Here is a 26,282-nt window from a genome sequence, read left to right as displayed (position 1 = left end):
CCCCTGGAGCCATCCCTGCCCGGGTTTGAAGCCGTTCCTCCTCCTTTGAGTAATTGTTCAATTACAGCGGGGGCAGCGCTGCGCTGCCGGTGCTGCCTTTGGCAGGCGCCCAGGCTGTCTGTGAGCACACAGCTGCTCAGCAATTCCCATTCCTGTCCCCAAAGCCCGCTCTGGGAGCTCTCCTGGGCAGGGCTGGAGCTGTCCCATCCCGGGCTCACTGGGGATGGATGGAGGATGGCAAACACAGAGCACACAGCTCGCCCGTGGCGCCCGTCTGGTGAAGCCTCTGTGTCCAAACACCATCACAGAAATGGAGGGGGGGAAAAGGAAAAACACCCCAAAGGGAATCAGGAGGGCTGGAGCTGCCTGGGAATTTCATCAGCAGGTACCTGAGCCCCAGCCTGGCAGGTTCTGTGCTTATTTGGGAAGGATTCTGGCTCTGCTCAGGTTCCAGCTGGCACCGGCTGCTCCGGGCGCTGAGGCAGCCTGGCCATGGCACGGTGCCCTCAGAGCATCCTGCACAGCCTCCCGGGGCTGCTGGGAGAGGAAATGCTGCAGACCTGCACCGCCAGCCCTGCTCCTCTCCTTCCTCCGAGCCGTGTCTGGTACCCAGAGCCTGCCCCAGGGAGCCCAGCTGGGCCAGCAGCACATTTCTGTAATCCCAGCGTGGTGCAGCCACATTTTCTGTGGGTTTGATCCCTGTGGGTTTGCATGGAGGGTGCAGAGCTGTCAGCTGAGCTGAGCTGGACTGGAAGGGTGAAGTGGGGTCTGCTGGCACCCACCAGATTGGAGATTTCTGGGGTTTTGCTGGTTTGTTAGGTACTTCTCCCCCCCCCCCCCCCCCCCCCCCCAAAAAAAAAAAAAAAGAAAAATTCAGAAGAGTCTTCTTTGCATCCTGCTACAGGATGGGAGAAATTCCTTGAGAAGCTTCCTGGGCCAAGAAACCCCTGTATGGGTTCATATTTTTTGTGTTTTCCTACTTTTTGAGAGAGCTGCCCCAGCTCTGGGGAAATGGAAAGGCTGGAGCAGGGGCTGTGCCCCTCAGTGTCTATTTTAATGCTGGTGGGCTGTGATGTGCTCCTCCTGCCCTTTCATCCTGCACTTTTCTGAACAAACTATTGTGTCTTTTTTTGGGAACTCATCATCTTACAACAAATTGCCTCTAATCTTGGATTAATAAAGTACAATAAATAACCGAGCGAAGAAAACGAAGTCGCTCAGGCATTATGAAGAGCATAATAGCAGTAATTACACTTCCAAGAGAGGGCTGGAACTAAACTTGTACCAGCATTGTTGTTTGCATGGCCTGGGGGGGGTTCAGTGGGGGAACTGTGGAGGTGGGGACCCTTGGAGTGGTCTGGGATGGGCTGGCACCAGGATGAGAAGGATGCTCCAGGTGGGAAAAGAATGCTCCAGGTGGGAAGGATGCCCAGCCATGGCAGCAGGGAGGGGACACTCTGAGCACCCCATCCTGGCTGAGCTGCTGCGAAGGCAGAGCTGTCACGGTGTGTTTTGGGGTGGTGATGATGCAGTCAGAGTTTTGCTTGATTCTCACTCCCAGTTAACTTCCTGACAATGAAATTAAAGGGTATGTTTTACATGAGATCATCTCCTTCCCTCAGCTGGAAATGGAGTAAGAGCTTTGATACTTTGGGATGGTGCTGCTGCCTGGGAAGAGGCACCCCTCATTGTGTTGGGGTGTTGGATTCACCTGCAGAGTGGGGCCCCCACAAAGATCTGGGGCTCAGCCTTGGCAGGTTGCCTGCACAGGAACGTGTTCCCTCCACGTTCTTTTATTTCCTCATCTCTCTGCAGTGTTAAACACCCTGTTCCCCCCAGTCAAGACGTGGCTTTTTGTTGCTTTGTTGTTTTCCCAGTGTTCCTTCCTCCTGCAGCCATGGGATGGATGAATACGTGGGCCACTTTATCACAGGGAGTTAGATCTCATCATTTAGTGCTTTTATCCACCAGCAATTACAGCCATTGTCTCGAGGTGGGCCACAGCTCCACAGATCAGTGAACCATCTGTCTGATGGCAGAGATTTATTCAGCTGTTTGTTGCTCTGATCCCAGACAAGTGTCTGGCAGAGGAATCGTGCTCCTGGAGTCTGCAGCTCCTCAAGGCTCTCAATCCTCGGGGGCTCTGATGAATGGGGTGCTCAGGGAGCTGGAAGCCAGCTCCCAGCACTTCCTGGCCATTTTTAATAAGGAGAAGGAGCAATTATCTCGTGTGCAGCATTGTGAGCTGTTGTGACAGCTGATTTATGCCCTGGCACAGAAAAATGATTTGTGGCGTCTGGCTCTGGGGAGGATTAATTTGAGCAGGTGTAAAGGCTGGGCTCTGAGGCTCTGCATTGAGGCTCATTGCTCCTCAGGCATTGTGCTTGTCAATTCTCCTGTTCTCTCCTGCAGCGGGGTCTGGGGCTGTCCCTTCTCGCGGTGACATGAACCAGGTGTGGTGCAGAGCCCCTCTGGCCACCTCCCCACCCCTTAGCCCAGCTGGGATGGAGCTTGGGATGGAGATCTTGTAAAACCCCTTCCCAATTTGCTGCCTGATCAGCTGGGTGTGGATGTTTGGTAAATACTCATCCCTCCATCCCCAGGAAATCAGGATGTGGTCGGAGCTGGCACCTGCATCCCAGAGCCTGCAGGAGCCCCCATGCAGCCCCGGGGAGTTTTGTCCCATCCCTGCGATGTGGGGCTGGCCGAGGGGAGGCAGGAGAAGCCAGGGAAGGCGGGATGGAATTTCCAGCCCCACCTGCAGCTCCTCCCTGCCGGATGCTGTCAGTGCCCTGCCAGGAGCCACCACCAGTGGCCCTGGGTGGAGTTTGGAGCTGGTGTCAGCCCCTGGGTTTTTCTGGAATGACCAAGAGTGGTATCTTAGCAACAAAGGGAAATTTTCTCCGTTTACAGCGGAATTGTTTTTTTTACAGTTTCCATGCCGGGTGTTTCTCCTCCCCAGGCAGAGCAGGGCATGGACAGAGCCAGGACACACTGGGGACATTGGGGACATTGTCCTGGCCAGCTCGTGCTCTGCTGGAGCTGGTTAACAGGGAGAGGCAGCTCCAGAGCTGCTCTCGGGGAGGTTTTGGACCTTGTGAAGTTGTGTGAAGGGAGAAGTTTGTGGCTCTGCTCTCTGGGTGTGTGTGTGAACCACAGCCAAGCCTGGGTGCCCAGCAGAGCTGGCTCTGGGGTCACATTGGCTGCTCTGGGGGTCGCTGGGGCTCCTGGCTGGTGATGGGACTGCGGGGACAGCCGGGAGCCCACCCCGAGCCTGGGTCACTGTGGGGTGTCAGCGGGGTCACCCAGCGGGGATGGGGCTCCGGGGGGCTCTGGGGGTCCTGCCCGCGTCCTGCCGCCACTGACGGCCCCGCTGGGGGCTCTCCCCGCAGGGTGCAGGTCGAGTTCTACGTGAATGAGAACACCTTCAAGGAGCGGCTGAAGCTCTTCTTCATCAAAAACCAGCGATCGAGTGAGTGCTGCGGGCACGGGGAGCGAGAGCCGAGCCCGGCCCGGGCCGGGACAGCCGCGCTCCTCCTGGCCATGAGGAGCCATTGCCACCTGCTGGTGGCCCTGTCCCCGCGTGTCCCCTGCCCGGGGATGCTGCTGCCTCCTGCCCCTTTGCTGGGTGCTGGCAGCTCGGTTTGGGGATGCTTTCCATGGGGAGGAGAGGATGCCTCTCCCTGTGTCCGTGTTCACTGGGGTCCGTGGGTGAGGGAAGAGACGAGGATCTGACTCCATGTTTCAGAAGGCTTGATTTATTATATTTAATATATAATAATATAATCTATTATATTATATTTATATAATATATATTGTATACTATATATTTATATATAATTTAATATATTATATATAATATATTTATAATATATGATATATATTATATTAAAACTATACAAAAACAATAGAAGAAAGTATTTTATCAGAGGGCTAGCTAAGAATAGGAAAAGAAAGAGTGATAACAAAGGCTCATGTCTGGGACAGAGAGTCTGAGCCAGCTGACTGTGATTTGCCATTAATTAGAAACAACCACATGAGACCAATCACAGATTTATTTGTTGCATTCCACAGCAGCAGATAACCATTGTTTACGTTTTGCTTTTGAGGCCTCTCAGCTTCTCAGGAGGAAAAATCTTCAGGAAAGGATTTTTCATAAAAGATGTCTGTGACATCCCATCACCTCTGCTCGCTGGGGACAGCCACAGTGTGACAAACAGCTGGCTGGGAGCAGGGGGTGTCAGGGAGCCAATGTCCCCATCAGGGAGCCAGTGTCCCCATCAGGGAGCCAGTGTCCCCATGGGGAAGCTGGCTGTGCCTCCCTGGGGCTCTGGGGACAGCCAGGGCAGGCTGTGAGTTACCCTCTCCTGCTCCAGCCATGGGGATTAGTCTCCACTTGACTAATGGTGTTTTTATTTTCTTCCTCCGAGCTGTCATTAGCTGTCTGGAGGGGGCCTGCTGGTTCATTTAGAAATTTGCCTTTTCTTCTCCCGCCTGCATCCTGTTGTCTTGCTAAAAAGCTGTACAACAGGGTGCCCACGGGGAAGTTTTTAATGAAAATGTGATGGATTTCTCACTTGTAATCTGAGTAATAACCCCATGAACTGGCTGGGGAGGCAGAGTGGATGAAGCAGCAGCTTTTCCTCACCACCCCTGCTCTCCTGCAAGGTGACGTGGTCAGTGCTGCTCTGCTGCTGTTAGATGGTGCCTGCTAATGAGGGGGATAACTCCAGCAGCTCCTGTGTCTCTCTCACATCTTTGGGGTCAGCAAGGAGCTGACTCATGGTTATTTATCTCTGTGTTGCCTCCCGTGTCTGTGGCACTGCTGGGCGAACCTGGGCAGAGCTGCTGCAGCTCCCCTTAGGGATCAGGGGGCTCCTGTGCTGTGGGGCTGTGCTGGGGGGCTGCTGGGCTGTGTGGGGTCCCTGGGGATGCCCAGGAACGCTGCCCCATCCCTGCTGCCCTCCCACAGGCCTGCGGATCCGGCTCTTCAACTTCTCCCTGAAGCTGCTGACGTGCCTGCTGTACATCGTGCGCGTGCTGCTGGACAACCCCGAGGAGGGCATCGGCTGGTGAGAGACAGAGAGAGCCCCCAGCCCCAGCTGCCCCCAGCCCCAGCTGCCCCAGGGCTCACTGAGGGTGTGCCAGGGTTCAGGATGGGTTTGTCACCCCCCCCACAGCTGTTTGAATTGGGGCTTTAACAAAATTTCCCAGGCTGGAGGCCCCTGCTCACGCCCTGTGGATGGGTGTGGGGGCATCTACTGGCCCTGAGCAGAGCATGGTGGGAAAATGTTCATTTCCAAGTTCTGCCTGACTCTGTCAGGAGCTCAGCCGCTCCAGGGCAGCACCATGCAAATGTTTTGTGAAGGCTGAAGTGCTTGAAGACATTAACACTAAATCCCATTGAAGCACTTGAGAGGGAAATACGGTGTGCTGTGTGGATCCTTGAGGTGATGGATGATTCCACACATCAGCTTTGTACTGGCTTTCCGTAAAAGCCTATTTTTAATGTGTCCTTGCTTCGTTTAGCTCGTGTACAATGTGATTTTTTTCCCCCAAGAGCTTGGATAATTGGTGATTTGATTTCCCCCTTGTAGAGGCTGCAGACTGCCAAGCACATCTGCACGTTCTGGGAGTGCTTCCAGACCTGTGAGAATGAAGCAGGACATGGATGCTCATCCCTGAGAGCTTTAGCACAGCTGCAGCTCAGGGAATCCCATTTTCCAGGGGGAGTGTGGCAGCAGCAAGGCTGGCCAGAGGGAGCAGAGCCCTCCCAGCAGGGCAGGCAGAGCTCAGCTGGGGCTGCAGCTCAGCACATTGTGCTGATTGTGACCTGGTAATTCCCAGTTCCCTGCAGCTCTGTGCCAGGGAGAATCAGCATTCCACAGCATCTCTGGTAGGGCTGAAGCACCTGAGGGGTTTTGTCCTCCAGTACTAAGATGCCCAAGGCTTCCTGGGTGAGGCTTTTCCTGTGCAAAGCCCTGGCTACAGGAATCAGGGTGTCTGGATCCATGGAAATGCTGCTGGTCAATCCCAGCATCCCTGTTCCCCCCTGACTGCTTTTCCCTGCTCTTTCTCCCCAGCTGGGAATGTGAGAAGCAGAATTACACAGCCTTCAACCAGTCCACCAACATCAACTGGTGAGTGGGAGCTGCTCGGGGCCCTGGGCCAGCTCTGCCAGCCTGGGGGAGCACAGGGATGGAGGTGGCTGCTGCTGGCATTTCCCTGAGGCCATTTCTTGGTTCTGGGGCTGCTCAGGGGATGTGGAGCAGCATCCCAGAACCAAATCCTTTGGGTGCACCCTTGGGAATGGCTGAATTCCAGTGCAGGGGCTGCTTGAGCAAACTGTGCAGGAGGGAGCAGCAGCTCCTGAGTCAGGGGTTGTGACCGTGTTCACAGGGGTTTCCAGATTGGGGAAGAGATGAGGATCTGACTCTATGTTTCATAAGGCTTGATTTATTATTTTATAATATATATAATTACATTCAAACTATACTAAAAGAATAGAAGGAAAGGTGTCATCAGAAGGCTAGCTAAGAATAGAATAGGAAATCAAAGAATGATAACAAAAGCTTCTGTCTCGGGCAGAGAGTTTAGCCTAGCTGACTGTGACTGGCTATTAATTACAAACAAACGTGAGCTAATCACAGATCCACCTGTTGCATTCCACAGCAGCAGATAACCATTGTTTACATTTTGTTTTTGAGGCTTCTCAGCTTCTCAGGAGGAAAAATCTTAAGGAAAGAATTTTTCATAAAAGTTGTCTGCGACAAGGATGGCCTCGGGTTTGCATTTGTGGAGGTGAAAACCCTGACAGCTGAGCTCAGATCCCATCTGGGTTTCTTTCCAGGTCCCACATCTTCTGGGTGGACAGGAAAACCCCCCTGTGGGCCGTGCAGGTGAGCAGCCCCTGCTGGGTGTGCAGGAGCCCAGAGGAGCTGGGCTGGGGCTCTGCTCCACCTGTGGCATCCCTGGGGGCTTGGGGGGCTCCCATCGCCTGGAGAGAGCCCTGGAGCCCCCCTGTGTGTGTCCCTGCAGGTCAGCATCGCCCTCATCAGCTTCCTGGAGACCATGCTGCTCACCTATCTCAGCTACAAGGTGAGAGCCTGGGCCGGGAGGGCTCAGCCTCCTCTGCAGGAATGGATTTCACATCCCGGCAGGATGTGTTTGTTTGTCTGCCACCTCTGGATGTTTTCCTTTCTCATTCCCCCTCGGGCTGCTGGGTGTGCAGAGCAGAATCTCTGCTTTTTGTGCTTTCTCAGAGATTCAGGGCTGTTCAATGCAGGCTGGCTGTTCCTGGTGTCAGGCTGACACATCCCAGATTCCCCGAGCTCGGCAGGGTCACTCCTGCTCATCCCTCTGGAGGGAATGGCACTGCTCCAAGGAGAGGCACAGGCTGGCTCCTTTGGACCAAAGCCACCTGAAATGGCCAGAAAAAGTGACCTTGACAAATGGCATCTTCTCAGGGACCAGGGGAGGGTTGGCAGCAGAGGCTCAGACGCTGCATCACCCCCTGTTCTGAGTGCCAGCCATCTGTCAGTGTCACTGTCACTCTCCATCCCTGCACGAAGTGTTGTTGTCCCCCAGCTCTGGGTGGCAGCAGTGACAGACAGACAGACAGACGCAGTGTCTGTGGAGAGGACTTTGGGAGGAGTTTGGGAATGTTTCCTGCTCCCAGAGTGCCTGGCACCACCACTGCACCTCTCCTGCACCGTATTTCCCTCATCCAGCAGGGTGGGATCACTTTAATTTTCCTCTGGGAAGTTTTTATGGTTATCTAATTCTTCTTGGGTTTTAATTCCTCAGGGGAACATCTGGGAGCAGATTTTTCGCATTTCCTTCATCCTGGAGATGATCAACACAGTGCCATTCATCATCACGGTGAGTGTGTCCTGGTGGCATTTAAAGCAGCTCTAAGTGCAGTAATTGCTGTATTTTGGTGATAAAATAAAGACAAATGGGTGTCTGGCCTAGTGGTTTTTAAGGCTGGCAGGAAATTTTCCCTTCAATATTTGACAATATAATGATTTTCTCTGGAGTGTTATCCCAAACCCCTCCTCCCTTTCCAGCTGCTCTGCTGCAGCCAGGGAAGCAGGGCCCTGTTTGGTGGCAGCTTCTGCTCAGCTTGGGTTTGGATCCTTCCACACGGGGAGGATTGGCTGCTTATGGCTCTATTTTTTAAAAGAATGTGGATTATTTCTGCAAATAACCCTTGTTTTTGTAGATATTCTGGCCTCCTCTGCGGAATTTGTTCATTCCTGTGTTTCTGAACTGCTGGCTGGCCAAGTACGCCCTGGAGAACATGATTGTGAGTGATCCCTTTTGTCTCCTTGGGGATGTGGAGGGCAGCAGGGCTGGGAGGGGACCCTTGGCTGCCCCAGCTCTGGGGCAGGATTTGGAGCTTGGTGTGTGTCAGGGAATGCCAGGCTGGGGGTGCCAGGCTGTGACCAGGAACCCCTCAGAATCCAAACCACAGTGGCAGGGGTGGTTGGGGTGAGGAGTTCCAGCCATTCCCCTGCTCCCACTGGAGCTCTCAGATCCCAGCCCTGCTGATGGGAATGCACATCCCTTCCCAAGGGCTGAATCCAGGCTTGCCCTTCCCTGGGGAGGGCACTGTGGGAGCCAGCAAGGCAGAAATTGGTGCCCCCAGGCTGTGTGAGCTGCTGGGAGCCCTCCCCTGTCTCCCCAGAACGACCTGCACCGAGCCATCCAAAGGACACAGTCAGCAATGTTCAACCAGGTGCTCATCCTCATCTGCACCCTCCTGTGTCTCGTTTTCACGGGGTGAGTGCTGCTTTCCATTTCCCTAAAACCCCCTCCTGACCCTGGGAATCCAGCTGTGCTCACCCGCCAGGAATCCAGCCGTGCCCACCCGCCAGGAATCCAGCTGTGCCCATCTGGAGCAGCTGGCAAAGCTGGGCTCTTGCAGGGCTCACACCTTCCCCTGCTTTGCTCCATCTCCAGCACTCTGAGGGGGTTTTTAAGCCAAACTTCTGATCCTGCCTTGTTCTAGGGTTTGATCAGGGAGCTTTTGGTGAGGGTGCAGCCAGAGGCAGCTGGGGGATGTGGACACAGGACAGGGGCAGCAGCTTCCCCCAGGGACAGGTGAGGGATGGCTCATGCTCCAGGGGTGGTTCATTCACCAGAACCCATCTCACTCCAAGGCTCCAGCTCTTCCTCCCCCACACCTCACAGCTCCTCAGGTCATTTGTGTAATTGGCCACTGGGGCTCCTGCTAATTAACTGGGCCCTTTCCCTGCCATTGCCAGCATCCAGGGTGTTCCTCTGGGCAGGGGAGCAGAGCTCATCATGGGCTATTTAGCTCTGAATTAGGCTTTGAATTCTCCTCTGGCTGCCTTGCTCTGGGTTGGAGGCATATTAAACCATTAAGTTGCTGAATGGAGGGGAAATGAGGCTTTTAGGCTCATGAGCTTTTGGCAATAAAGGCGATGCTCTGATGTGGGTGACTAATGCTATTTCAGAGCTCAGTGGTGCTCCCAGCCCTGCTGCTGGATGAGTTTGAGGGAAGGGGGGGTACAATTTGGGCCCAGCAAGGTTTGGGTGACACTTGTGTCCAGCAGGATGGCTTTGAGCTGCAGGTGTGTGGGGATCTCCCTGCCGTGACCGGGCTTTTCCCTTCCAGGACCTGCGGCATCCAGCACTTGGAAAGAGCAGGTGAGAAGCTCTCCCTCTTCAAGTCCTTCTATTTCTGCATCGTCACCTTTTCCACCGTGGGCTACGGAGACGTGACACCAAAGATTTGGCCTTCCCAGCTGCTCGTGGTGATCATGATCTGCGTGGCCCTGGTGGTGCTGCCTCTCCAGGTGAGACCTGCACAGCCTGGGGGCGCGGAGGGGCTGCCAGCCCTGCCCTGGGGACACCAGCTCCGTGCCCCCTGCAGTTCGAGGAGCTGGTGTACCTGTGGATGGAGCGGCAGAAGTCGGGGGGCAACTACAGCCGGCACCGCGCGCAGACCGAGAAGCACGTGGTGCTGTGCGTCAGCTCCCTCAAGATCGACCTCCTCATGGACTTCCTCAACGAGTTCTACGCCCACCCTCGCCTGCAGGTGAGCCCCAGGCCGGGCTCACACTCTCCCTGTAGGATCTCTGCTGGTCAGAGTGACCCCAAGGTGTTAGAAAGTCTCTTTTCCCAGCCTGGTGGTCAAAGAATGAGTCAGGGCTCTTAATTTCTTCGTCTCAAGGTTGTTTATTGTATCTTATCTATAAAATTATTTCTCTTGGCCTGCCAAGGTCCGCTCAGCAGGACAGTCAGAGGCACTCTGCCTGCTCCCAGGGCAGTGTTATCTTTTTATACTAAAAACTACGTGTACAATGTTTACAATTACTTTCCAATATCTATCACCTGTTAGACAGAGAGCTTCTACTCTAAACCAATCTAAAACTATGTGTACAATATTTACAATTACTTTCCAATACCTTTCACCTGTTAGACAGAGAGCTTCTACTCTAAACCAATCTAAAACTATGTGTACAATATTTACAATTACTTTCCAACACCTATCACCTGTTAGACAGAGAGCTTCTACTCTAAACCAATCTAAAACTATGTGCACAATATTTACAGGTAATTTCCCACACCTATCACCTATGTTAGACAGTGAGCTTCAACTCTAAACCGATCTAAAACTATGTGCACAATATTTACAGGTAATTTCCCACACCTATCACGTATGTTAGACAGTGAGCTTCTACTCTAAACCAATCTAAAAGTGCCAACATCACAGCAGAAGATGGAGGCCAAGAAGAAGAAGGAGAAAGGCCTGACATGCCCAGATTCCTTGTCCTCTGAACTCCCTGAGCTCTGTTTTTGTAAAGTGTTTTGCCAGGAGCAAGAACGTCCAGCACTTGGCTTGGTTTCGCTGTTTGTTACTTTGCCTTTTATTAAACCTTTTTGTTTCTAACGCTGCAACAGAAGCCATCCTGCTGATTTTTATGCTTCCAAAGGTAGCTGAGCTGTCCTGAGTGTGTTACAGACCTCCGAGAGCTGATTAGAGGTGGCTGGAGGAGGTTCCTGTAGCAGTGGCCTCTCTCCTGCAGGATTACTACGTGGTGATCCTGTGCCCCACGGAGATGGACATCCAGGTGCGGCGTGTGCTGCAGATCCCCCTGTGGTCCCAGAGGGTCATCTACCTCCAGGGCTCTGCACTCAAGGACCAGGACCTGATGAGAGCCAAGTGAGCAGAGGGACACTGTTGTAGCCATGATATTTCCTGAAAAATCCCTTTGCCAGGATTTTTCCTCCTGAGAAGCTGAGAGGCCTCAGGAACAAAATGTAAACAATGGTTATCTGCTGCTGTGGAATGCAATGGGTGCATCTAATTAATTGTGGTTGTTTCTAATTAATGGCCAATCACAGCCCAGCTGGCTCAGACCCTCTGAGAGTCACAAGCTTTTGTTGTCATTCGATTCCTTCCTTTCCTTTCAAGCCTTCTGATGAAACCCTTTCTTCTTCTCTTTAACTATAGTTTTAATATAATATATATCATAAAATAACAAATCAGCCTTCTGAAACATGGAGTCAAGATTCTCATCTTTTGCCATGTCAGGGCTGCCTGTAAACTTCCACAGGACACCCTGCACAGCCCAGTGACCCCAGTGTCACCCCAGCCTGTGCTGGGTCTGGGGGCTGGCAGGGAGTGGTGGTGCTCACAGGGGTCCCAGGATGAGGGAAGAGAGGAGAATCTTGATTTTATGTTTCAGAAGACTGATTTATTATTTTATGATATATATTGTATTAAAAGAAAATGATATATTAAAACTATACTAAAGAACAGAAGAAAGGATTTCATCAGAAGGCTAGCAAAGGAAAGGAATGGAATGATAATAAAATCTTGTGACTGCTCACAGCCTTGACACAGGTGGTTGTCATTGGTCACCAAGTAAAAACAATTTCACATGCTGGGTAAACAATTCTCCAAATCACATTCCAAAGCAGCAAAACATGGAGAAGCTGAAGCTTCCCAGCTTCTCAGGAGGATTTTTCATCAAATATTTTTGTGCCAGCAGGGGCCTGGTGGGGTGGGCAGTGCCCAGCCCTGTGGGCCCTGCAGCTCATGGGGTCTCTGCTCTCTCCTGGCAGGATGGACAATGGAGAAGCTTGCTTCATCCTCAGCAGCCGGAATGAGGTGGACAGAACAGCAGCTGTGAGTCCAGCCAGGGCTGGGCATGGGGCATTTTTTGGGCAGAAGGGACCGGGGTGGTGTTGGTGTCACCTGTGCCTGGCAACGGAGGGTGCTGGGAAGGGCTGAGTGCCAAGGGGAACCTTGGGGATGGCACAGAGACATGCACAGCACACTGAGCCCTGTGGGCTCACCTTCCTCCTGCTGGGTGCTGGGTTCAGGGAGCACCAGGGGCAGGAGGAGCCCTTGCTGTACATCTCCAGGGTGGCTGGGTGCGTTGCAGCTCATCCCAGGGGTAGAAGCCTTGGGGAAAAGAAACCATCAACCAAGAAACCATCCACCAAGAAACCATCCACCAAGAAACCATCCACCAAGAAACCATCAACCAGGCAGCTCGTGTTGCTCTTGTCCCTGTCCAGGACCACCAGACCATCCTGAGGGCCTGGGCTGTCAAAGACTTTGCTCCAAACTGTCCTCTCTACGTTCAGATCTTAAAGCCAGAAAATAAATTCCATGTCAAGTTTGCAGGTGAGTCGGAGCAGCTGCACAGCAGCTCTTGGTCAGCTGGGAGCCCTCCTGGACTGGCAGCAGGAGGGAACACCCAGCGCCCAGCACCACCCCAAAATGACCCCATTCCCAGGCCCTGTCCCCCTCCCCTCCTGATGGTCCCCTCTGCCTTTCAGATCACGTTGTGTGTGAGGAGGAGTGCAAATACGCCATGCTGGCCCTGAACTGTGTCTGCCCTGCCACCTCCACCCTCATCACGCTGCTGGTGCACACCTCCCGTGGCCAGTGAGTGCTGTCCCCTGCTGTCCCCTGCTATCCCTGTCCCCCCCTACCCCTGCCTGAGCCTGGAGGGTGGCGGAACTGAGGCCTCTGAGCTCAGGGGAGAGGGGTCTGGGATGGTTCTGGGGAGCACAATGGGGTCTGGGGCCCCCATCCAGGCCAAAAACAAAATCCCACTTTGTAAGGGGACCACACCAGTGCAGCTGGGCTGGGCAATGCCAACTTTGCAGAGGCTGGAGGTAAAAATATCTTTGTATTGGCACGGTGCTGCTGGCAGGAAGGTGAATTCACAGCACAAGCAGCCCCAGAGCCTGCAGGGTTTTTTGGTGGGTTTATATCCAGCATGGCTGCAAGGAGCTCTGCCAGCACAGGAGAGCAGGGGTGTGTGCCCTGCACTCCTTGGCCATCAGAAATGTCTGAATTTTTGGTAAAGTGCCATGAAATCAGTTATGAAACATCCCTGCCAGATGCCTCTGGCCCGTGCTCGGGGCTGTTTGCCAGCACGGGCTCTGCACCTCCCCCTGCACTCTGCAGGAGCCCTGTTAAATAAAAAGGCACTTAGAGCCCAAAGTGAGAATGAGCTCATCCTGGGAGAGCACCAGCAGCCCGTGGCCGTGTGTCACTGTCACCTCCCTGCTGCCGGGCTCGGGGGCAGCTCCAGGGATTGTTATGGAATCCAACAGAATCTGGCTGGGGTTTGGGGACCTGTGTCAGCTCCAGAGGTCCATCCCAGCCCCAGGGGTCTATCACAGCTCCAGGGGTTGCATTGAAGCCCCTGGGGTCCCATCCCAAGTCCAGGGTGTCCCATCCCAACCTTGGGGGTCCTATCCCACCCCTGGGAATCCCATCCCAGCTCCAGGGGGTCCATCCCAGATCCAGGGGGCTATCACAGAACCAGGGGGTCCATTTCCACTCCTGTGGGTCCCATCCCAGCTCCAGGGATCCCATCTCAGCTCCAGGGATCCCATCCCACCCCTGAGGGTCCCATCCCAGCCCCGGGGGTCCCCGCTGATGCTGGTGCTGCCCTTGCAGGGAGGGCCAGGAGTCTCCGGAGCAGTGGCAGCGCATGTACGGGCGCTGCTCGGGCAATGAGGTCTATCACATCCGCATGGGGGACAGCAAGTTCTTCATGGAGTACGAGGGCAAGAGCTTCACCTACGCCGCCTTCCACGCGCACAAGAAGTGAGGGCAGGGGGCTCTGGGCAGGGGGATCTGTCTGTCTGCACACCCTGGGGACAGGGCTGGGGCTGCTGTGAGGTGCTTTGAGGGGATTTTCCCCAGCTGGGAATGCCCAGTCCCTGCAGGAGGGTGTGACCGTGTTCACAGGGGTGTGAGGATGAGGGAAGAGACGAGGATCTGACTCCATGTTTCAGAAGGCTTGATTTATTATTTTATAATATATATTATATTAAAAATGATATATATTATATTAACATATTTTATTAAAATATAAAACATATTCTATTAAAACAAAATTTTAATATATATAAAATTAGCTATATATTATATATTATGATATATAATAAAATATATTTTAATATATTTTATTATACATTATATTAGTTTTAATATAATATATATAATAAAATAATAAATAGAACAATGGAAGAAAGGATTTCATCAGAAGGCTGGCTAAGAATAGAAAAGAAGGAATGATAACAAAGGCTTGTGTGTCGGAGAAAGATTCCAAGCCAGCTGTGATTGGCCATTAATTAGAAACAACTCTATGACACCAGTCAAAGAACCACCTGTTGCATTCCACAGCAGCAGATAACCATTGTTTACATTTTGTTCCTGAGGCCTCTCAGCTTCTCAGGAGAAAAAATCCTAAGGAAAGGATTTTTCATAAAATGTGTCTGTCACAGGAGGGGATTTTCCCCAGCTGGGAATGCCCAGCCACTGCTCCCCCTGGGCTGGGGCTGCTGCCAGGTCCTGTGTGCAGGGACAGTGTCCCAGAGGGGATTTTCCCAGCTGGGAATGCCCAGCCCCTGCTCCTTCCCCCCCAGGTACGGTGTCTGCCTGATCGGGATCCGCAGGGAGGAGAACAAGAGCATCCTGCTGAACCCCGGCCCCAGACACATCATGGCAGCCTCAGACACCTGCTTCTACATCAACATCACCAAGGAGGAGAACTCTGCCTTCATCTTCAAGCAGGAGGAGAAGCAGAAGAAGAAGGGCTTTGCAGGCAGCTACGACGGCCCCTCCCGGCTGCCCGTGCACAGCATCATTGCCAGCATGGGTGAGTCGGGGGGCTCGGGGGGCAGCAGGGGCTGGCACACCCCCCTCCATCACCTCCCCCACCTTTGGGTTCCTTTGGGTTCGGTTTCCTCCCCACATTTGGGTTTTATTCTGTGTTTTGCACTCTCCTTGCCACGCTCCTCCCTCCCCAAAAACCCTTTCCGTGCTCTCTTCCAGAAATCTCACCAGTAAAATACATATTCCCTTGCACTCTGCGTGCTCTCAGCAAGCTCAAATATCATTATTAAACCTCGTGATGTCCATTATCATTAAGGGTATTTGCATAAATGCCCCAAGCCTGGATTTAGCCCCCAATTATTTCCAAGGCTGGAGGAAGAAATGCCGTGGGGCACATCCTAAATCACGTTTATGCTTCCCAAGCCGTTGCTCTCCCTGCAGCCAGCGGTGCATTTGTGCAAGTGAAAAATACCATGAGTCATTACTTCCCTCTTGTATCCGGGGAGAACAAGTTTTGGAGGAGCTGAGCCACACGAGCACATTATATTTCAAGCAAATAATTTATATGTTTGTACTCCTGAGCAGCAATTTGCATAGATTATCCCCCAGCAGGCCTCGGAGCGCTTTGCTGAGCGCTGTTTGTCACACAGCTCCACTCAGAGGGACCTTTGGCAGGGTCATGAGAGGGACAGACAGACATGACGTGAGTGCCAGCAGGGCAGGGTGTTTGGCAAGGCCAATGTCTGGGCTCTGCTTCTTGGGACACTCCATCAATGTGTTTGGTTTTTGGAAGCTGCTGGAGGACAGGATGAGGAAGTCTGTCTTGTTGGATATTAGGAAGAATTCCTTCACAGAAAGGGCTGTGAAGCTTTGTCACAGGGCAGTGGTGGAGTCACCATCCCTGGAGGGATTTAAATTACCTGTAGATGTGGCATTTGGGAACATGATTTAGTGGCAGGTTGAGAGTGCTGGGGGAATGGCTGGATTCAATCTCAGAGGACTTTTCTATCCTTAAGGATTCTGATATTCTAGGGCCGGGAGCTGATCGGGAGGGATGTGGGAGGTGGGTGGGGGCATTGCTGCCTGCCTGCCTCTCCCTGGGGCAAAGGGACATCCACAGGGAGGGCACTGCCAGGGCAGATGTGGCTCCTGACCTGACTCGTGTCTGCCAGAGCCCACGAGGAGTTGTGGGCAGGGGTTGGGCTGCAGGGCTGTCACCTCAGAGACACATCAGCACGGCAAAAACTCCTGCAGAGCCTGGTTTGGCAGTTCAGGGAGCAGCAGGTTCAGCTGGCCATGGAGCTGTGAGGGGAATAGAGAGAGAGACAGCCCCTGGGGAGATGCTGCACACAGGTGGAGACCACCAGTGGGGGCTTCACCTGCACCCCCCGTGCCCACCAACAGCTGAGCATCATCCGGGCTGCCTCATCCCCGTGCAGGGCCTGGGGACAGGAGGCTGCTGTGACGTTTCCCCCCCTTAGAGCGTGTTTGCCGTGCTGCCTCCCCCGTGTGTGTCCAGGTACAGTGGCCATGGACCTGCAGAACACCGAGTGCCGCCCTGCCAACAGCAGCAAGCTGGCCCTGCCCGCTGAGAACGGCTCGGGCACGCGGCGGCCCAGCATCGCCCCGGTGCTGGAGCTGGCTGACACCTCCTCCCTGCTGCCCTGCGACCTCCTCAGCGACCAGTCCGAGGACGAGATGACGCAGTCGGACGAGGAGGGGTCAGCAGTGCTCGAGTGAGTCGCTCTCTCTTTGGCTGGTTCGTTCCACTGGGACCTGGTGGGATTCAGGCGCCTCTGGCTCACTGTGGCTGTGTGCTCACCAGTCCTTGTGGTGGTGTTGGGGTCACCAGGAGGATGTGAGAGATGAGAATTGACTCAGAGTTCTCAGAAGGTTGATATATGATATATGATATAATATGATATTCTACTATATTACATTATACTATACTCTACCATATTCTACAATACTATATTACACTATACTGTATTATATTATATTACACTATATTATATTATATTATATTATATTATATTATATTATATTATATTATATTATATTATATTATATTATATTATATTATATTATATTATATATCAACTATATATAAAAATTTATATTACATTATATTACATTATATTACATTACATTGTATTATATTATATTATAATTATACCATATGATATAATACTATATCATATAATATAATATTATATCATATTGTATTATATTATATGAAAATTATATACTAAAACTATACTAAAGAAAAGAGAAAGGATACATCAGAAAGCTAGAAAGGAATGAATAGTAAAAACTTGTGACTAACCCCTCCCGACACAGCTAGACTGGAATTGGTCCTTAAGTTGAAACAATTCACATGCTGGGCAAACAATTCTCCAAATCCCATTCCAAAGCAGCAAAACATGGAGAAGCTGATGCTTCTCATCTCGCCAGGAGAAGAACATGTTGCTGTTGAATGTTTTCCCCAGCAGCTGAGTGCTGGATAAATGGCAAGCTCTCCCTGTCCTCACACAGATTTCTCCCTGCTGCAGGTACGTGAAGGGCTACCCCCCAAACTCGCCCTACATCGGGAGCTCCCCGACCCTGTGCCACCTGCTGCCCGAGAAAGCCCCATTCTGCTGCCTGAGGCTGGACAAGGTGAGCCGGGGCTGTGGGGGCTGCCTGGGGCTGAGCCCCCCCAGGACGTGCCCGCTGAGTTCTGGGCTGTCCCACCCCCACAGGGCTGCAAACACAACAGCTTTGAGGATGCCAAAGCCTACGGCTTCAAGAACAAGCTGATCATCGTTTCTGCAGAGACAGCGGGGAACGGCCTCTACAACTTCATCGTCCCGCTGCGCGCCTACTACCGCTCCCGCAAGGAGCTCAACCCCATCGTGCTGCTGCTGGACAACAAGCAAGTACTTCTCCAGGGGTGTTCTCCCTCCCACAGAGCCTCCCTGCATTGCCTGGGCAGTTTGTGCTGTGGGGTGGGAGGGTGAGGGAGCAGTGGTGCCATTGTGGGGTACCTGGGCTGGCTGGCGCTGGGGTTTTGTGTCTGTCTCTGCTGCATGGACATGCTGAACCACCTCGCTCTCTGTGGCTCTCCCCCCAGGCCTGAGCACCACTTTCTGGAGGCCATCTGCTGTTTCCCCATGGTGTACTACATGGAGGGCACCATTGACAAGTAGGTGTTCCCACGGATGGCTGTCGTGCCTGAATTGTTGCATTTAGCCCAGCCCAGACTTTTCAGTCACCCCGTGAGAAGCCCCAGGGTTGGTAGCGTAGAGCTGAGCCCACCTCGGGCTTCTCGGGTTGTCAACCCCTCCCTGGGAGATGGGAGCAGGTGAAGAGCAGGTTGGGAGCAGCCTGGGCTCGCCGTGGAACCCCTGTGCTGCTTCCCTGTGTCGTTTCCAAGGGCTGACCCTGCGCTCTTCTCTTTGGGATCTGCCCAGCTTGGACAGTTTGCTGCAGTGTGGCATCATCTACGCTGACAACTTGGTGGTGGTGGACAAGGAGAGCACCATGAGTGCTGAGGAGGACTACATGGCAGATGCCAAGACCATTGTCAACGTCCAGACCATGTTCAGGTGAGGGTGACCACTGCTGGGGACAGGACCAGGACAGGTGCCAGTGCCTGGGGTGGTGGCTATGGACAGTGGGACACATCTGGCACTGGGTTTGCGGCAGGAAGCAGCATGTAACCAGCTATTTCTGACCTCAGACAGCACAGGGATGACTGTGGTCTTCCTCAGGCTTTAAATCCTCAGAGACAGCTGCAGGACAACAGATCTCTTTCCGTTGCAGGCTCTTCCCCAGCCTCAGCATTATCACGGAGCTGACCCACCCCTCCAACATGAGGTTCATGCAGTTCAGAGCAAAGGACAGTTACTCTCTGGCCCTTTCTAAGCTAGAAAAGGTAAGAGGAGATTGTTCTTTGCACAGGGGCTTGGGAAGTCAACACTGACAGTGACTGACTACATTTGAGCTCCTGTGCTTTTCCCATGTCCAGAAAACCCAATCATGTCTCGCACATTTCCATGGAGAAAAAAATATCTTCTTTTTCTGCAGCGCAAAGATGCTGCCCTGGTTTCCTCCTGCCACACTAACCAGAAACATTACACCTGTGCCCTCCCATTGCCATGAGCCCTCTAATTTTCTGTGCAATCTGAGCTCAAATTTCCCTTTCTTCTTGCAGAGAGAGCGAGAGAACGGCTCCAACCTGGCCTTCATGTTCCGGCTGCCCTTCGCCGCCGGGAGAGTCTTCAGCATCAGCATGCTGGACACGCTGCTCTACCAGGTGAGACACAGCCCTGCAGCTGGGGCATCCCCCAGGGAGCAGCTGAGCCAACCTTTCCCTGGTTTTCCTGCCCAAATGTCTCCACAGTCGTTCGTGAAGGATTACATGATCACCATCACTCGGCTGCTGCTGGGCCTCGACACCACGCCGGGCTCCGGGTACCTCTGTGCGGTACGTGCTGAGTCCCTTGGGGTGAAACCATCAGCCAAGGGGGCCTGGATCTGCTGGCATCTGTCACCCTGTGCATGGGCTTGGGGGCTCCCCTCTTCTGCAGATCTGGGGGGGAGCAGTGTGGGATTCTGGGGTCCCCAGGAGGGAGCAGTGTGGGGTTATGGGGTCCCCAGGACGAGGTGAGAGATGAGGATTTGACTCCAAGTTCTCAGAAGGCTGATTTATTATGATCTATTCTTAAACTATTACTAAAGAATAGAGAAAGGATACAGACAAAAGGCTAGAAAAGAATGAATAATAAAAACCCGTGACTCCTCAGAGAGTCTGACACAGCTGGGCTGTGACTGGCCATTAATTAAAAAAAATTCATATGCTGGGTAAACAGTTCTCCAAATCACATTCTAAAGTAGCAAAACATGGAGAAGCTGAGGCTTCTCATCTTGCCAGGAGAAGAAATCCTGGTGAAACGATTTTTCAGAAAATATCACAGTGACAGAGCAGCATTGCCAGGTCATTGTTCCCCTCCATTTTGGGGAACCTCAGTGCTGCCAAAAGTCCAAGAGCTGCCAAGGACCAAACTCTCTGTTTTGAAGGCTGAGGTCAGAAATTGCCCCTGATTTTCTTGTGGAAATCACTTTTGGCACGGTCATGGATGGGCTGGGGTGGAGCTCAGGAGCAGCCTGAGGTGCAGTGGGGATCCATGCTGGCCCTGCGTTGGTCCATGCTGGCCCTGTGTTGGTCCATGTGACCCTGCATTGGTCCATGTGACCCTGTGTCAGTCCATGCTGGCCCTGTGTTGGTCCATGTGACCCTGCATTGGTCCATGTGACCCTGTGTCAGTCCATGCTGGCCCTGTGTCGGTCCATGCTGGCCCTGTGTTGGTCCATGTGACCCTGTGTTGGTCCATGTGACCCTGTGTCAGTCCATGCTGGCCCTGTGTTGCTCAGATGAAGATCACTGAGGATGACCTGTGGATCCGGACGTACGGACGCCTCTTCCAGAAGCTCTGCTCCTCCAGTGCCGAGATCCCCATCGGCATCTACAGGACGGAGTCGCACATGTTCGCCACCTCTGAGGTAGGGCACGGGCTGGGAAGGGCCTGTGGTGCCAGCCAAGCTGGGATCCAGGAGGGTGCTGGAGCGCCTCAGAGCTGGGTGCAGCAGAGTGGGGAGGGGAGAGCAGGGGAAGGGGAATTTTTGTGTTTATTTCGTTCGAGTGGCCGCGCTGGGTGGTGCTGTCCTGGTTCTCCAGCTGGGTCTCCAGGCAGTGCTGGATGTTCTCGGCTCTGCCACACCCTGGGCAACTTGGGGAGCAGGGTGGGCACAGCAGGGCTGCCCTTTGCTGCACTGACTCATGGTTTTCCCTTCTCCTCCCCTGCTGCAGCCCCACGACATCCGAGCGCAGGTGAGTGCCGCTCGCGCCCGGCTGTGCCCCCTGTCCCCACCCTGGCTGAGCCCTGGGCTGGCCCTGGCCACAAGAGCCACCCCCTGCTTTGTGCCAGCTCCCAGCCCCAGTGCCAGCACAGCCTGCCTGTCCCCATGGACGGGAGATACTGGCTGAGCCTCAGTGCCCTGATGTAATTAACCGGGATCAGGAGCAAGGGAGGCAGCCAGGATCCCTTTAAATACCTTCAGCGTTCAGCTTTGTAAGGAGGCAGTGACAGGGAGCTGAAAGTTGACATTTAATTAAATGCAACCCAGCTCCTTGAGAGGCTTTAAAAGGCTTCGTTAATAAATTCCTGCTCACCAGCGGGCATTGCTGGGTCAGACATGTGGCAGCACAGATGCAGTAAGAGGGAAGAGAGGGAGATGAGGGCATGGCTGCTCCTTGGGCAGATATCCCAGAAGTGATCCTGTGTGAGATGCCCACAAGACTCCCCTCAGCTTATCCAAGGGAAGCTGTGGCTGCCCCTTCCTGGGAAGTTCAAGGCCAGGTTCGACAGGACTTGGAGCAGCCTGGTGTGGTGGACCATGGCAAGGAGTGGGCAAGGAGTGAGTGCCTTCCAATCCAAACCACTCTGGGATTCGGTGAACTGTGCCAGCCTGGCGGTTCTTGCAGTGCAGAGAGAAAATGCTGGGAGAGCCCATTGGGGTCAGAGGAAGGAACCCAAAAAAACCCAAAATAATCTCTCCCCGTGGGAGAGATCCCACCCTGTGGGAGAGATCCCACCGTGCCAGGCCCAGGCCAAAGCCCCCTTGGCCACCCCCCATCCCGCGTGACCTGCTGGGCTTCTAGTCACAGATCTCAATCAATGTTGAGGACTGCGAGGACACCAAGGACGTCAAGGAGCACTGGGGCATCAAGACGGGCCACCACCGCAACTCGTGCTCCAGCGACCAGTCGGAGCACCCGCTGCTGCGGCGCAAGAGCATGCAGTGGGCGCGGCGGCTCAGCCGGAAGGGCAACAAGCACTCCAGCAAGACGGCCGAGTGGATCAGCCAGCAGCGCCTCAGCCTGTACCGCCGCTCCGAGCGCCAGGAGCTCTCCGAGCTCGTCAAGAACCGCATGAAGCACCTGGGCCTGCCCACCACCGGGTACGGTAAGTGCCGCCGCCGGAGCGCCCGCGGGCTCCTCAGGTAACCCCGGCCCGGCCTAACCCGACCCCTGAGCCAGCCTAACCCCACGCCAGCCTAACCCCATGCCCGGCTTAGCGCCGAGCCCGTCCCAGCCGGGCTGCGCCTCATCCCCGGCTTGCTTGTGCTTGTGCAGCCCCAGGCTGGGGTCCCCCCACGCAGCCCCCCTCCCTCCCCTGGCACCCCCGGCCAGCTGCAGGCAGCCCCCCCATCTCTGGGCTCTGGGATGGCTCCAGGCAGGCGTTGGCAGTGGCAGAGTGGCCCCTGTGCCTGCAGCAGGGCCCGGTGTCCCCACACGGCCCCGTTTGTGCCCCACTTTCTGGCCATGCAGAGATGGTGGTTCAGGACAGCCCGACCCCAGGTCAGCACAAACCTTGTGCCCAAGAGCCCCCGTAGTTTGGCAGGGAGAGGCCCAACCCCGTCAGCTGGCGCAGCCCCTTTCTTTATGGACTTTAATCTGTCATAAACTCTCTGTGGAAAAGCTCTCGGTAGCTGCAGGGCTGAGTTGCTTCATTGCGTGTGACACGGGTGTGTGGCTGTGTGTGACAGCCACGGCGCTCAGGGTCCCTCTGTGCAGCCACATCTCTCGTCAAGCTTGACCTGCCCGTCGGTGCTGGCATCTGTGTCACCCTGGACAGCTCCCAGCCCTCAGTTATGACAAAGTCTGTAGCCCACAGCTCCTTTTGTTTGGTTGGTTTGGTTTTCTTTTTATTTTCTTTCTTTCTTTGAAGCCATCCTGTGCTGCTGCTTGTCTGCTCCATCCTCCAGGAGTGTCTGTCCACCCCCTGCCCACACTCAGGCTGGCAGTGAGCCCCAGCTGGGATGGGAGCTGATTTTGGGGTGGGATTCCTCCTTTCCCCTCTTGGCTCTAGGCACGGGAAGGAAGAGGAGCAAATGTCCAGGAGTGCAGTGCAGGAGGGTTTTGGAGTGGTTTGGAGTGGGGGCCCAGGGTGGTTGTGGCACTGCCAGCATCCCCAGGGATGGGGGCAGGAGAGCTGGAGTGTGGTGGGACGGGGCAAGGACAGGGACTGCAGGCAAGGCCTTGCAGGGGTGTACCCCCCTCTCCTGCTTTCCCTTCATTCCCAGTCCCAGCAGTTTCTGTGGCAGTTCCAGGGGGGCTGTCTGGCCTTGGTCAGGCTTGAGGCACATCTTGGGGTCAGGTCAAGGCTGGCAAATTTTGGTTGAAGCAAACTGGGGGAGCTCTGGCAGGAGAGGGGACAGTGAGGGGGTCCAGGACAGGGACACTGGGCACAGCTGGGGACCAGCAGCTCCTTGGGCACCCAGCAGTGCAGGGACTGTGTGTTGTCACCCTGTGTCACTGTCAGTGTCTGGACACCCATGCAAAACGTTGCTCTGCCTTCTGCCCCTTTCCTTTTTCTTTTGCTCACGTTTTGGCTGCAGCGCAGGAGCTCGTCTCTGATATTTGCCAAACCATGGCTTGCTGACCTCTCTCTCTCTCTCTGTTTATGTCTGTGCCTTTCCCTGTATGTTCTGTAGAGGATGTAGCAAATTTAACAGCCAGTGATGTGATGAATCGGGTAAACCTGGGATATTTGCAAGGTAATTCCCTTTCCCTGGGAGTCCCGCGTGACTCATGGCGTGCAGCGTACAACAAGATCATGCCAGCTAAGCCCAAACCTCACCCTTGCCAGTTTTCACCTTAGATCCCCGAGCTTTCAGCACTAATTTGTTGGGTGGCGTTGGAAAACCAATCAGTGTCCCGTGGTGGTGGTGCAAACGCAGGGCTCTGCCTGGTCAGGGAGATAGAAACCTCAGGGACCCTTTTGTAGCTGAATTCCTACAGGGAAATCACAGCCCTTGGCTTTCATTGACAAAACCCTCCCTCCATGGCTCTGTGAGGGGGTTTTGGGCTGGACAGCCAGTGGCAGCTTGAGGAGGGGACAGGAGGGGGACAAGAGCTGCCTGTGCATGCTGTGATGAGATGCTGGAGCTCCTGCTGGGGCAGCCACACTCCAAGGCAAGGCAGAGCTTTAAAAATCCATTTGCACCCCTTGGTTTGCCTTCCTGGACCCCTCTCCAGCATCAGGAGACCCCATTTTGTGACCAGGGGTGCTGGGCTCAGCATGAGGGAGCAACAGCAGCCACAGGGGCCACTGGTGCTGCAGCCACCCCGGGCACCTCGTGGGGCTCTGTGGGACCTACCAGGTTTTCCCATCTTTATTTTCACCTTTACACCAGGGTGCAACATGCCCTGGAAAGGCTCCTTTTTACTGCAGCAGCCCCAAGATCAGTAACAGCCCATCCCAGCTTCATTTTTGGCTTCACTAGCCCAGGCTTAAGGTGAAACGTTGGCATTTCTTCACAAAGTGTGTCCTCCATGAGCCAGGCAGAGTATATTGCCTGGGGCAGTGGAGGGGCAGCAATATACTCGTGTGCCCAGCAGGGCCTGGCTTGGCTGCATGGGCTCAGGGAACTTCCATGGGGCAGGGAGAGCTGCCCAGAGCCAGAGCCCGGCCCCACGTCCCTGTCATGTCACCCCCGTGTGTCCCGTGGGTCCCAGGGTCTGTGTGCCACCCCTGCCCTGGCATTGCCACCCCACCCCTGTCTCCCTGTAAGGCTGAGCACTGGGATGGCCAAAACCCAAACCTGGTGGCCCCAGGACAGGACAGGACCCCTGGCACAGGTAGGGGTCCCAGGCAGCACCTCCCGAGGGTTCCCCCGGCTGCAGCACCTTCTGTGGCCTCAGAGGGGACAGGGATGGGTGTGAGCAGCCACACAAAGGTCTGGGTGCCCCTGCAAGCACTGCTGGACGTGGCACAGCCCTGGGGATGCCCTGGGGTGTGCCTTGGCGAGGACACCTCGGGAGGAAGCTGTATTCCTGTGCTGGGTGCCCGTGGTGGCTGGAGCTGCATCTGAGGGCTGGAGCAAAGCAGTGCCAGGGTGATCTGGCACCCGTTGGCATTGCTGGGACAGGAGACCCTGGCTGGGGGGTCCCCCATGCCAGGCAGGGGTGGGGAGGTGGGAGCAGCAGGACAGGCCACAGGAGCAGCCCCAGCCTGGAGTTAATGCCCATCCCAGGGCTGGGTGCCCCCAGAGCAGCTCCATCTGCTCCATCTGCTCCATTTGCACCATCTGCACCTCAGAGGGGCCTTTCCCAAAGCCTGGAGAGGAGTCCCAGTGAGAAGCCTTGCAGCGAGCTGGTGTCCCCCCGTGCTCCTCATGCTGCCCCCGCGTCCGTCTGTCCGTCCCCTCCCCACCCTGTCCATCCACACCCCATCACCCTGTCTGGAGATGGTGTCACCTGTCGCAGCTTCACCCCCCCCCCCCGGCACCCGCAGCCTCGCACCCCCATCCATTTCACCATGATCTTGTTCTTGGCTATTTCGGGGAGCACAGGGGCCCCCCATCACTGACACCCCCTGTCTGCCCCCGTGGGTGCTGCTCTTGGTGGCCCTGAGCCCCCCTGGGAGGGCACTTGGTTCAGAGCCATCCCCAAAACGGCATCGATGGCTCTGGAGCTCCATGGAGGTGATTCCCCCTGGGCAGGGGAAAGGAGCAATCCCTGCACTGATCCTGGGCCTGGATGGAGCTAAACTGAGAAACTGAGAGGGGGAGAGGTGGGCAGAGCTCTGGGGCGGCCCCGGGGGGGTTCAGCTGCCCTGAGCCATGGTTGGACTCGTGCTGTACCTGACACAGCAGGACTAACCTGTTCCCTCTTTTGCACTGCACCAAGGTAAGACTCTCACTTTATTTCTGGGGGGAGTGGGGACTTTGAAGAGTTACCCAGTCCCCTGGGCCGTGCTGTGGTGGGGAGAGCCTGGGGAGGTGAGGAGGGAGGCGGCAGTGACATTCTTGGTGCCCTCCTGGTGGCAGTGACATTGCCCACGGCTTCTCCTGGTGAAGGGACCCGTTTGCCAGGATGGGATCTGTCACCTGGCCTGTTGGGGTGTCTCGGGGGTTGTCCCTGCCTCACCAGCCCTGTCCCTGCTCTTGCAGATGAGATGAACGACCACCAGAACACCTTGTCCTATGTCCTGATCAATCCCCCCCCGGACACGCGGCTGGAGCTCAACGACATCGTGTAAGTGTCAATGACATTGTGTAAGTGTCACCTCACCCTGTCACCCTGTCCCCACACTGCCCCCAGTGCCATGAGCTG

At 54.6% G+C, this 26,282-nt stretch overlaps 1 protein-coding gene across 2 annotated transcripts in view; it reads left to right on the top strand.

The window, feature by feature from the left end:
* The window catches only part of KCNT1 (potassium sodium-activated channel subfamily T member 1), a 43,259-nt gene that overhangs the window by 13,080 nt on the left and 3,897 nt on the right, over positions 1-26,282 (top strand). Inside the window, exons 3-31 of one of the 2 annotated variants that reach the window (XM_059486168.1) lie at positions 3,393-3,472; positions 4,973-5,072; positions 6,084-6,140; positions 6,851-6,899; positions 7,039-7,098; positions 7,807-7,881; positions 8,225-8,308; positions 8,690-8,784; positions 9,644-9,824; positions 9,902-10,066; positions 11,058-11,194; positions 12,100-12,163; positions 12,559-12,667; positions 12,823-12,931; positions 13,958-14,107; positions 14,932-15,164; positions 16,641-16,857; positions 17,674-17,779; positions 17,863-18,035; positions 18,234-18,305; positions 18,574-18,708; positions 18,926-19,037; positions 19,317-19,418; positions 19,506-19,589; positions 20,537-20,665; positions 20,973-20,993; positions 21,825-22,128; positions 23,660-23,722; positions 26,120-26,204. In XM_059486168.1, coding sequence (XP_059342151.1) covers positions 3,393-3,472; positions 4,973-5,072; positions 6,084-6,140; positions 6,851-6,899; positions 7,039-7,098; positions 7,807-7,881; positions 8,225-8,308; positions 8,690-8,784; positions 9,644-9,824; positions 9,902-10,066; positions 11,058-11,194; positions 12,100-12,163; positions 12,559-12,667; positions 12,823-12,931; positions 13,958-14,107; positions 14,932-15,164; positions 16,641-16,857; positions 17,674-17,779; positions 17,863-18,035; positions 18,234-18,305; positions 18,574-18,708; positions 18,926-19,037; positions 19,317-19,418; positions 19,506-19,589; positions 20,537-20,665; positions 20,973-20,993; positions 21,825-22,128; positions 23,660-23,722; positions 26,120-26,204 — 3,351 coding nt within the window. The remainder of the gene's footprint in view (positions 1-3,392; positions 3,473-4,972; positions 5,073-6,083; positions 6,141-6,850; positions 6,900-7,038; positions 7,099-7,806; positions 7,882-8,224; positions 8,309-8,689; positions 8,785-9,643; positions 9,825-9,901; positions 10,067-11,057; positions 11,195-12,099; positions 12,164-12,558; positions 12,668-12,822; positions 12,932-13,957; positions 14,108-14,931; positions 15,165-16,640; positions 16,858-17,673; positions 17,780-17,862; positions 18,036-18,233; positions 18,306-18,573; positions 18,709-18,925; positions 19,038-19,316; positions 19,419-19,505; positions 19,590-20,536; positions 20,666-20,972; positions 20,994-21,824; positions 22,129-23,659; positions 23,723-26,119; positions 26,205-26,282) is intronic. The other variant, XM_059486167.1, reaches the window with a different exon arrangement.

Source organism: Ammospiza nelsoni, chromosome 20, assembly GCF_027579445.1.
Source record: "Ammospiza nelsoni isolate bAmmNel1 chromosome 20, bAmmNel1.pri, whole genome shotgun sequence".
NCBI lineage: Eukaryota > Metazoa > Chordata > Aves > Passeriformes > Passerellidae > Ammospiza > Ammospiza nelsoni.
This window is presented reverse-complemented; position numbering and strand designations above follow the sequence as displayed.